General features: G+C 39.5%; 1 protein-coding gene across 3 annotated transcripts in view; it reads left to right on the plus strand.

Moving 5' to 3' along the window:
- Positions 1 to 2,609: 2,609 nt before the first annotated feature.
- The window catches only part of CYP51A1 (cytochrome P450 family 51 subfamily A member 1), a 36,345-nt gene continuing 26,627 nt past the window's right edge, over positions 2,610 to 12,327 (plus strand). Inside the window, exons 1-5 of one of the 3 annotated variants that reach the window (XM_077111510.1) lie at positions 2,610 to 2,895; positions 5,903 to 6,001; positions 8,399 to 8,575; positions 9,767 to 9,893; positions 11,564 to 11,738. In XM_077111510.1, coding sequence (XP_076967625.1) covers positions 8,423 to 8,575; positions 9,767 to 9,893; positions 11,564 to 11,738 — 455 coding nt within the window. In that variant the 5' untranslated portion in view covers positions 2,610 to 2,895; positions 5,903 to 6,001; positions 8,399 to 8,422. The other 2 variants (XM_077112041.1, XM_077112399.1) reach the window with 2 other exon arrangements.

The following is a 12,327-nucleotide window of genomic DNA, read 5'->3' on the forward strand; positions in this document are numbered from 1 at the left end:
TTTGACTGTTTCCAGCTTCTGGCTTCTGTGGCTTCCTCTCTGTTTCTGTGTCTTCCTCTCTGAGCGTCTGTGTCTGAATTTCATTCTCTTATAAAGGATTCCAGTAGGAGGATTAAGACCCACCTTGAATGAAGTGGATTGCATCTTAAATTAAGATCCTACTCACCAAAGATCCTACTTATAATGGGTCCATACCCATAGGAATTGATTAATTTTAGGAATATTATTTTCTGGGGTGCATAAAGCCTTCAAACCATCACAATCATGTGCAGTGCCATTTCTATTAAGGGCAGGGAAGTCTATACAGATTTTGCCATATGTAGGAAAATATTTCTCTCCTTTTACTTAGAATTGCATAGTCCTGGCACTAAGAAACGCTTGTCCTTGGTGTGTGCATGTACTTGGTCCAATAGTTACTCATCGGAAAGCTACATTTTCATTTCATGTTCACACAAAGATTTGAGGGCCTGGAATGAGATGCCGTATGGGATGGTTTGCTGAATGGCCTCCTACTGAAAGAGCTTAGACTTCGGGAAATATTTTGCATAACTGTTCTGTGAATTAGTTAGAGATTAGTTAGATTTCTACTAGAGTAGATTTGGAAGTGAGTGGCGCTAAAGTTGGAAGTGGGTGGTGAAGTCTGTAAATAGGGGTTAGAGTTTTCTGAAAGAGGAATGCTCTTTCACCGAAAAGCAGTAAAGAGGTAAACTCTAGACAGGGCATTGAAATAGAAACTGGTCTAGATACACAAAAAGAATTACCAGCCCACCTGGAATCTTTAACTTTTGCTTTTTTCCCTTTAACTTTAGAAATAATCATATTTAGCATCTGGTTTTAGTTTTTCTCTTGGGTCCCAAACTGTCATTTTGCTATTTATCATCCTTCTCTAAAGTTTGTTGTTAACGTAAGGCTGTATGTAGGCTGTATAGTTTGGGGGATTTAAGGGAATCACCCTTCCTATCAGAGAACAGCGTCTTTCTCAAAAGACAGTAACCAGAGTTATGGGAAACTAAGCAGAAGCTGAGAGAGGAAGAGCATGTGACCTAGAGAAGCAGCTTCAATTCAGGCTGAATCAGGGACCAACCTAATAAAATACTCCCTCTCTCCCTTTCCCAAATATATCAGAGGAAGATTTCTGAAAAGAAAAATTATTCTAAAGAAATTATCCTAGCTAATTTTTACTTCAAGTCAAGCATCTTATTGTTTTAAATAAACAAACATAATGAAACAAAGACTCTTTGGCTTTGGTCACAGATGCCTTGCTTAGCACTCTTCCAGCTCTTTAGTGTACTCTTGTTCACAATAAGGAATTAATTTTAATGATGAGAAATATGGACAATGGAGAAAAAAGTTGCATAAACATACTTATTTCCCACTGTCAGTGCAAATTCCAGCCGTAAAAAAGGCAAATAATATATTATACAAAAAGCTCGACTTTTTGGATCCACTGTAAAAGTCTCAGGGATTCCCAGGCTGTGGTGGTCCAAACTTGAGAACTGTGGTGATATATTAGGATAAGCTTTGAGAACATACAAACATTTAAAACATGATACCTTCTCTTAAGGAACTCATCTTCTAATAGAAGAAACCTATGGAGACTATTACAACACGGCTTCTGTGATTCAGTTAAGTGTTGGCAATGTAAAGGATAAGGCAAGCCCGAAAGTAGAAAAATAAATTAGGGAATTGTTGAAGCAATGCAGGCAAGAAATGAGGACATGACCTGAGGCGTGATAGGCATGGAGAAACTTTCAAGAGGGTGAAACACTAGGATTTGGTTATTGATTAAATGGGAAGTATGAAGGAAGACAGCCATAGGCATTTCGGAGGGGTGGAGTGGGGCGGGCGGCAAGGCTGGCAGAAAGGTGGGAGGACAAAAGTGACCGTAAGTGCTGCAGATTAGACTCGCGATAGCGGCGTCCCGGAAGTAACTGGATATTACTGCTCATTCGCCCACGGCTCTGCAGTTTCTCTGTCACTGCTGTAGCCTCAGAACCTAGCACAGTACTTGGTTCTCAATATTGGTTGCATAAATCCATGAATCTGGTCAGGAGATCATGACGGTCATCTGGAAGGAGGATTTGACAGTCACTTTATACTTTTTATTTGAAATCAATGTCTCAACGTTTATTTGAAACCGAAGGCGTGTATGAGACTGTGGCTGCAGGGTTGAATCCTGGCTTCAAAATTTTTCTGGCTGCTAAATTCCCAGAATAAGTGGGTTCTTGGGAATGTTGCCTTAAATAACTCACAATATCCTATAAAATCCTAATTTATTTTGGAAAAAAACGTTTTCCTATAATCCAGCATACCTAACAACCAATATTAACTATATTAATTTTATAGCCATACAGTGAAATCTGTTAAACTGATTTTGACTGGGATGGGGCCGGGCTGATCCTACACTTCGGTTTGTAGTCCGTTTTCCCACTCTCCCTTTTCGCGACTCCATGCCCCGAGGGCTTATTTGGGGCTGTTTCAGGGGTCCCTCCCGCCGCTGCCCCGAGCCAGGTGCTGTCGGTGCGCGTCACCAGTCCGGGGGCGGCGCTCCCACCACAGCCGAGCTGACGCGACATAGGCCGACATCACCTCAGAGCGCGCGGTGCAATCACAGAGCGATCCGCCGCTGACAGTCAGCCTGCGCAGACCTCGTGCCGAGATCCCTCCGCTCGGCCCTGTGTCCTAGCGCCCCGCACTCAAGACACTCATGCAGGCTCATGCAGCCCGAGCTTCTCATAGGGTGATGTCCCCTCGAGCCCAGGTTCTCTCCTGTCCCTGTCCACCTATGCCGTGGGCACAGCCTCTCCCTCAGGTTCCCGGCGCAAGGAGACCTCAGCGTTGAGAAGTGATACTTTAGCTCCTGGCCAGCGGAGGCCCCGCCCCCTTCTGTGACTGGTGCGCGAGGAGTTTGAGGCGAGGGCGGGTGGGCGTGGCCTTAGAAGGAGACCTGTGGGCCGGGGCCGCCTCCGCACCCGCATCTGCGGCTTCGCTTGCTTGGTTGAATCCCAGGAGCTGCGGCGACCTCGGCCTCCGGCGTCTCCCGCGAGCTGAAAAGGTGGCAGAGGCTGAGATGGCGTTGCTGAGTTTTTTGCAGTCGGGCGGGTCGGTGCTGGAGCAGGCGATGGAGCAGGTGACGGGCGATAGCCGCCTGTCCATGCTGCTGATCGCCTGTACCTTCACGCTCAGCCTGGTCTACCTGTTCCGCCTCGCCGTTAGCTACCCGGCCCTGCAGCAGTCCGGGGAGGTACAAGCACGCTCCGGGGATTCAGGCGGTGGGCGTAGCGGCCAGGGTGGCCTGGAGGGGGCGGGGGCGGGGGCCACGTTCAGGCCCGTGGCGGTCCTGGGTGGGATCGTTATGGCTGGCGCGCTGTGGGGAGGTGGTGGGGGCGTGGGGTCCATGGCGGCGGCACTGCTGCTGGTGGCTTTCCTGGCCTTGGTGTTGGCGACCGTGTTTGCCGCAGAGATCCGGGCGCTGGTCGTGTACCTAATCCTGGCCACGGTCCTGCTTGCGGTGTTTGTGGTCGTGGCTCTAGTTGCCGTGGCCAGATTGGCGGCCGTGGTCCTGGTGGTCGGGTTGGCCCCCGCCGTGGCGATGGGGTTCTTCTAGAGGGCTCAGATGATCCATGCTTTTGGCAGCGGGGACCTAGGCAGTCATCCTGGTGGCCGTCCTCCTTTGTGTGGTTCACTGTCCTCTGGGCTGTACCGTTGCCTCAGTGGAGGTTTATAGCAGTGTTAGGAGTGATGTGTTCAGTTTGGTAGAGTGGCGGTGGCTAGGGAGTTGTGAGAGCCTTCCTCTAATGCTGTCACAACACTTTTAGTTTAGCAGCTTTACTGATCGTTACATTTTATCTTTCCCAAGTATGTGTGATGAATGCATCCTTAACCAGTCAACACCAAGTAGTTTTTAAGAAATACCCTTTTTATGACAATGGAATCTACAAACTATTGACCAAATAGCCTTTTAAATTTGCAATAATAGTCATATCAACAACATAAAATTTCCCATCTCAACCATTTCCAAGTGTATAATTTAGTAGGCTTATCACTCAAAATGTTGTGCTTATCCTCACCACTACTACCAAAAATTTCCCATCACACCTAACAAACGCTGCAGCTATTATGAATTAATTGCTCCCCTCTGGTAAACCATAGTCTACTTCCTACACTGTGAATTTGCATATTCTAGTTATTTCAGCTAAGTGGAATAAAACAATATGTCCTTTTGTGTCTAACTTATGACCAAGTCATAAGTAGCTTTTTTTTTTTACATGGGGAGACACGGGGACTTGAATCTAGGTCTTGGCGTGGCAGGCGAGAAGTCTGCCTGCTGAGCCACCCTGGCCCACCCCATAAGTAGCTTTTAAAATAATTTTTGTTTGAAGCGTCACAGGCATGAGGCAAAGTTAGTATTTTTCCTACACATGGGATTTTTTTCGATTATTCAATTTGTTTAAACATTTGTTCCCCCATTATTTATTTATTCTTAATCCTTATGTTTTACTCATCTGTTCATACTGTAGCTAACAGGAGCATCAGACACAAGGTTTTCACAATCACACAGTCACATTGCGAAATCTGTATCATACAGTCGTCTTCAAGAAATATAGCTTCTGGAACACAGCTCTACATTTTCAGGCACTTCCCTCTAGCATCTCTCTAATACACATTAAACTAAAAAGGGGATATCTATATAATGCGTAAGAATAACTTCTAGGATAACCTCTCGACTCTGAAATCTCTTAGCCACTGACACTTTATTTTGTCTCATTTCTTTCTTCCCGCTTTGGTCAAGAAGGTCATCAATCCCTTGATGCTGAGCTGAGTACCAGCTCATTCTAGGATTTCTGTCTTATGTTGCCAGGGAGGTTTACACTGCTGGGAATCATGTCCCACGTAGAGAGGGGGAGGGCAGTGAGTTTGTCATGTTTGCTTAGAGAGAGGCCACATCTAAGCAACAAAAGAGGTTCTCTGGGGATGACTCTTAGGCGTAATTTTAAGTAGGCTTAGCCTATGTTTTGTAAGAATAAGTTTCATAGGGTGAATCCCAAGATTAAGGGCTTTGGCCTATTGATTTGGTTGTTCCCACTGCACTAGGTTACTTTTTTTTTTTTTGCATGGGCAGGCACTGGGAAATGAGCCAGGTCTCCGGCATGGCAGGTAAGAATTCTGCCACTGAGCCACTATCACAACACCCTGTACTAGGTTACTTTTTTTTTTTTTGCATAGACAGGCACTGGGAATCAAACCCTGGTGTTTGGCATGGTAGGTGAGAATTCTGCCCCTGAGCCACCGTGGCAATGCCCTGTACTAGGTTACTTTTGATGCTTCATTTTTTTTTTTAATTACAAATTAAAAAAAAAAATATTGCAAGAAACACAAACATTCTAAACATATGATCATTCCATTCTACGTATATAATCAGTAATTCACAATATCACATAGTTGCATATTCATCATCATGATCATTTCTTAGAACATTTGCATCAATTCAGGAAAAGAAATAAAAAGACAACAGAAAAAAATTCATACATACCATACCCCTTACCCCTCCCTTTCTTTTTTAATTAATTTATTTTTTATTTATGATACATAACCACATACAAACACATTCTTATGATATGATTATTCTGTCCTTGTTATATAATCAATAACTCACACTATCATCATATAGTTGTATGTTCATCATCATGATCATTTCCTAGAATATCTGCATCAATTCAGAAAAAGCAATAAAAAGAAGACAAAAAAATTCACACATTCCCATAACCCTTATCCCTCCCCTTCAGCGATCACCAGCATTATGCTTCATTCTTTAATGGCAAATTTCATTTGTTTGATTGCAAAACTAAACTGAGTTTCTTAAAATGAAATGAGAACTGAATGTTGTTGTTTTTTCTTGCAGAAAAATCCACCATACATTTTCTCTCCAATTCCGTTCTTTGGACATGCAATAGCATTTGGGAAAAGTCCAATTGAATTCCTAGAAAATGCATATGAGAAGGTAAGTCTTCCAAATAAATGGTTAGAGCAGAAGAAACTAGTTTAGAAAGTAACACTTTTAACACTTTTCTGTTACGTGGCATAAATTTTTAAAAATTATAATCTTATGCTTATTTCCAGTATAGGAATCAGATAAAATTGAAGCTGTTCCAGTTTAGGAGATGGAAGGGCCCTGGAGACCTACAACCTTAGGTTCTCTAAGGTTCTCCTGGGGCATTTCCTCAGACACTGCTGAGGAAACCTGTAGATCTGGCGGCTATGGTTTAAATACCATATGGGTTAAATACCACCCTCATACCAATTTATCCATCAGTCCCACAGTCACACTTTCACTTCCTGTCACTCTTCACTGTTTTATATCCAAATATTTTAGACATCCCATTCTTAGACCTCAACTCTTTCTCTTTCTAGTTTGCTTATTCGATTCCTACCATGTTAACCATTCTTTGACCTCATTATCTCTTATCAGTCCATTGTCCCATTTATTTTCTCCTGATCTGTGAACTTTATTTCTTCCCTTTCCTCCCTTATCCAGTTTGGGTCTATGGTCCATCATTTCAGTTACACTCTTGCTTAAATTTCCTTGCCCATGGATCTTTTCATTGCTCACTTAGTAAAACCCCAATCCTAGAAGATTCTCTTTTACTCTCCATCTCTCTTAGTAAATGCTAACTTTTGTTCATCCAGTTTTGTAAAAGCCCCAGAAATCTAGGATTCATTCTTTTTTTTTTTAATTTTAAAAATTAGGATTCATTCTTCATACTTTACTTTCTCTCATGGATGGATACATCACCAGGTGTTTAGATTCCATTTCCAAAATCATTTAGAATCTTTCTGGTCTTACTCTACCACCACCACTCCCACAACGTCCCCCCGCCACCACCTTCTACCAAGTGCTAATTATCAGTTTTCTGCAGTAGAATCAAACTGGTCCTCTGATGTTCCTTCTGCTCCCTATCCTGTCATCCTGCCCATACTGAAGACAGAGGGGCTTTCTTTTAAAATACAGATAGATTAATGTGTCCCTCAGACAGTTTGAAACTCTTTAGCAGCTTCCCATTGTGTACGTGGGAAAAAACTTAGCTTAAATTAGCTTGTGAGGTTCTGCATCGTTTAGGCCCTGCCTGTTTCTCAACCTAAATCTCATATCATTCTTCCCCTTTTTCTCACTTTAGGACTCTTGGCCTAAAGTGAAGCTTGGCCTTTAGTTAACTTTTTTTATTAATTAAAAAAAATTAACAAACAAAACATTAAGATATCATTCCATTCTACATATACAATCAGTAATTCTTAATATCATCACATAGTTGCATATTCATCATTTCTTAGAACATTTGCATCGATTTAGAAAAAGAAATAAAAAGACAATAGAAAAAGAAATTAAAGGATAATAGTGAAAAAAAGATTATACATACCATACCCCTTACCCCTCGCTTTCATTTACCACTAGCATTTCAAACTAAATTTAACATTTGTTCTCCCTATTATTTATTTTTATTCCATATGTTCTACTCTTCTGTTGATATAGTAGCTAAAAGGAGCATCAGACACAAGGTTTTCACATTCACAGAGTCTCATTCTTCAGTTAACTTTTGCTGTTGCTTCAGGTCTCGCTCAAGTGTTGTTTGCTCTCTTAGGTCTTTTACAGGTTCTCTTATTACAGAGTTCTTTTTCTTTGTGTATTAATTTGCAGTTTTACACTGCATATTTGCAGTTTTACACTGATGTGATTATTTGATTAATTTGTATCATTTTCAACAGATTAAGCTTCATGAGTCTGGGATATGTTTTCACTATTGTGTCCCCAATGCCTAGCACAGTCTTCAAATTATAATCAGAAAACTACAAGATAAAGCATTTTACACCTCACCAGATGAACAAAAAAATCATTCATAGTGTGATTTTGATAAAACCGATAACTAAATACATTTTTGTTGTCTTCACATAGCAAGCACTATGAAAACAGTCATATCCTTTGGCTATTTCTGTAAATTTATCTGTATGCAAAGGGGAAAAAAATCTGTATTCTGAGAGATGTTCATTGCATAACTATCTAAAATATGTAAAACAAACTGAGAAGTCATCCATATGTCCACTAATAGAAGAGAAGCCAGGTAAATTAACATTATGATATCTGTGTAAAAGATAAGATACTATTTTTGATATAAATTGTGAAAAAAGCAGAAAAAAATGTTATATTACAATTATAGCTGGGTGAATCATAATTATGAAATTAGGCAAAGACTAGAAGGGTTGCATATGGCAAAATGAAAAGAATTGCAGTAATTGTTATGAATGTTTTATTTTTTCAGAAATGTATTTTGTGACTTAAAAAAATTAGTGTCTTAGTGATGTATATTTTTTTGTAACATCACTATGGATATTTTTCTCTCTACAGTATGGACCTATCTTTAGTTTTACCATGGTGGGCAAGACGTTTACCTACCTTCTGGGGAGTGATGCTGCTGCACTCCTTTTTAATAGTAAAAATGAAGATCTGAATGCAGAAGATGTCTACAGTCGTCTGACAACACCTGTGTTTGGGAAAGGAGTTGCTTATGATGTGCCTAATCCAGTAGGTGACACTGTTGAGAAAGAGAAATCTGTACTCGAACAGTTATGGCTAGTAGTGTAACTATTATATATGTAGAATGTAGAAACAATATCTTCCTCAGTTTAAAAGTCTAAAGAAAAGCCATAGATAACTGATGAAGAAGGGGTATTTGGTTTTGTATTTGTTGGCATGGGAAGCTAAGCAGTTTTCCCTGTAAAAATAAATGGGATCAATGGTAACTCGGCGTATTGGGATTTGATTTGAGTGGGTGACAAGAAAACCAAACCCTTCTGCCTGAAATTCTAGCACAAAAGCTGTTTTGAGTTAAAGCTTGCTAGCTTTGGAAGTCCCTTTTTAAAGAATTCCAGCTTCTTCCGCTGTGGGGTATGTTTCTGTGATTTTTTTTCCCTCTCTAAAGCCAAATATTCAAATGATGTAAGTTGATCTGCAACACAAATCAAATAATTGCCCCCACTGCTTGGTGTAGGCTCTGGATGTGAATGCACCTTGCACATAACCCAGCACCCTAGTGTAGTGGTTAATGGTTGACATTAAGTGTTGCTTCTGGGATGGGGAGGATGGGGGAATGACTCTCCTCAAGGCTGAAAGCAAAGGCTCTGGAAAATCTCTCAGCTCAGATACCTATGCATTTATTCACACAGCTTATGTGATTCTTAAAATATAAATGTCCTACAGGGTTAAAAGTGTTAGCTGTCTTTGTGTGAACTTGTTTTAATAAGACTGTGTTCTAAGTGAACTTCTGTAGCATAGTGTCAGCGAGGAATGATATTTGGGAATAGAATGGAGAATATGTGAAGGAGGATAAAAATAATAATAGTGAGGCATAACAGACCTTTGGAAGAATGAGTTAGCATCAGGATTGGTTTGGAAGACTAGATAACCAGAACAGGAAAGGTGGGCCCTGGAGTCAGGAGTGGGAAAAGGATATACAGGAAGGAAGGCAGGAGGTGGGATTCCTAATTTATCATTCGTTCAGGACCCTGATAGCAAGGGCCTTCTCTGTGTTTCTTCAAATATATGCAGCACTGCTGCAAGTTTCCAAATCTGGTGTAGTTTTGAAAAAGTTTTCCATTTTAATTTTCAGTTTTTCGGATGGTTGTTCTTTGAGAGTTATATAGTTCTCATAACTTAAATGGGTCTTGTAATAAAACAAAAAATGTGCTTTAATGTTGTATATCTAATTTTTTGAAGGTTTTCTTGGAGCAGAAAAAAATGTTAAAAAGAGGCCTTAACATAGCCCACTTTAAACAGCATGTTTCTATAATTGAAAAAGAAACAAAGGAATACTTTGAAAGTTGGGGAGAAAGTGGAGAAAAAAGTAAGCAAAAATTTGCATTTGTCCTGATATTTTTGCCTTTTTGTGAATAGAACTGTAAGAAAGAAAGAGTATGTGAATGTGAGTGTATTTGTGGGTACGTAAAACAAGTTAAGATAAAACCTCCTGTACTTAATGGAAGGAGTATGTTGGGATACCATGGAGTTAAAAAGACCTGAGAAGAAGTTATTATTGCTGCTCACTTAGCAATAGGTGAATTAAGAACTATATTATTCAGCTCATTTTACAGATAATTTAAAAACAATTCATAATTAAATTTCAAAATCAACTGAATGTGAAAATTGTTAGAAAGTTGTTTTAAGATCATTAAAAAAAAGAATTTTTTTTTAACCCCCAATGGACAAGTAAAATTTCAAACAGTTTAATTAGTGTCTTACCTTATTTCCCTAGTATGGAAGTGATATATTACAAATACACACACAATGAAATTTTAAAAAACACAAGCTAACTCTTTTGTTAGAGTTAATGGTTAATTTTAGCCATTTCCAATAGAAAGCTCTTAAAATGTGTTATATATTTTTTTGTGTTATATAGAGTAAGTATATTGAGTGTAACTTGACCTTTGACTGTTGCTTTTCCTTTGGGGCAAACTTTCTATTGGACTGCAGTCAGTGTTCCCTTTGGAGGCCAGTGGTACGCCCAGAGCAGGAAGCAGCATTTGCCCCTAGGGCGCCAGGACCTCTGTGTATGTCGCCACATTCTGGGTCTGATCTTCAGCTTTTCAAAAGCTCCAGAAACTCTGTTTTCTTTTAAGTACACCTAAAGTTGATGTAATATGTTTTTGACCATACAAGAGGCTGATGTTGTAAACTAGAATGCCAATTTTAATAACTACAAGGGAGATACATAATTATAGCACCAAGAAGACTAGAATATTTGCTGATCTCTTTGTTGATAAATCTAATTGGAAAGCCAAGTAATAACGGAAGTTCATTTAGTGAATGTGGAATTAAAGAATTGGGAATTGATAAGGTGATCTTTATGACTTCTAATTGTCATCAAAGTGTGCTTGCCTAGTGCATCTGTCTCCACTGTTAGGATGTACCAGTTAGTATTGTACATATGGTTAAAGCATCAATTTTTTGTACTGATCTTCCCGCTATCAACCTAGGAAATAATCCTATCTTTAATCTTTGACAATGATTCCTTGGGAAGCACCTAAATACTGTCCTTGTATGAATTAAATAACCTTAGACTTCAACTGTTTGAGTCCTCTGACTTAGTTTTGTCTTTTGCCTCAGTGCCACACTGTTGGCTACTGCTTTTATACCTGTTTCTAGCGGTCAGCCCACTTGCCGTTCCTCGTGTTTTTTGTTGTTGATGTACTGTGGCCCTGAAGCCAGATATCCATATTTTTATTTTCCAGATAGAGAGTGGTTCATGAAAGAGGTTTGGAACATGGCCTTTGTGACATCTGTTTTGTCTGCCCTGAGGGGTGGTGTGTTTGCCATCATTTGGTTTATTGCCTCTCTTTCTTCAGTGTTCTCTGTAGAGTTACATATCTGTCTATAAACTTTTGATGATATGAACAGGATGAGTCTTAAAGTCAAGCTTAGGGTCTCGGTTTTATTTTGTAATTAATTTATTTCTCTAAGAAAATAGTAACCTGAATTTTTGATAATGTTCATAGGAATGATCTTTTTTCCCCTTAGATTTGTTTGAAGCTCTTTCTGAGCTTATAATTTTAACAGCTAGCCATTGTTTACATGGAAAGGAAATCAGAAGTCAACTGAATGAGAAGATGGCACAGCTGTATGCAGATTTAGATGGAGGTTTTACCCACGCAGCCTGGCTCTTGCCAGGTTGGCTTCCTTTGCCTAGTTTCAGGTATGGATAAAGAAGAAGTTCTCTAACTAACTTTATATAATTACAGTAGTGTTGATATGTTTTGCTTTAACAAAGATAAAAATTAAATGATAAAACAAAAATTAAATGATAAAACAAAGTGGACGTGATTATAAATCTTCATTATAGAAGAATTCAGTAAAGGTTTTTTTCTTTACATATAGTAACTCATTTGAAATAAGTTTTAGTTTATTAAAAAGGTGATTTGTTGTGCATCTAATATAATATTTTAAAACTTACGTATTTCATATATCTCTTGTACTCAATAAAGCCTCTGAACCCACTGTGGGTTCTTCATAAATGCACATTGAACCTATTTCTACCTGCCCTATCTCCTGGACGAAGTTAAAGTTTCTAGCTTGGTCTGATAGGCCCTTCACATGCTAGCCTAATCTTTCTCTCTCTTACACAAACCAACTGATTTAATGAAATTACTCCATTCACTTTCTTAAACAGGCCTGTGTATGTTCCTGGCTGCTGTGTTTATACTGTTAAGTTTCCATGTCTTTTTCCCTTTTCTTCATATTATCTTGGTTGATTCTTAAAAAACAGTCTTGAAATGAAGCAGGGC

This window comes from Tamandua tetradactyla, chromosome 1 (genome assembly GCF_023851605.1).
Source record: "Tamandua tetradactyla isolate mTamTet1 chromosome 1, mTamTet1.pri, whole genome shotgun sequence".
Taxonomy (NCBI): Eukaryota; Metazoa; Chordata; class Mammalia; order Pilosa; family Myrmecophagidae; genus Tamandua; species Tamandua tetradactyla.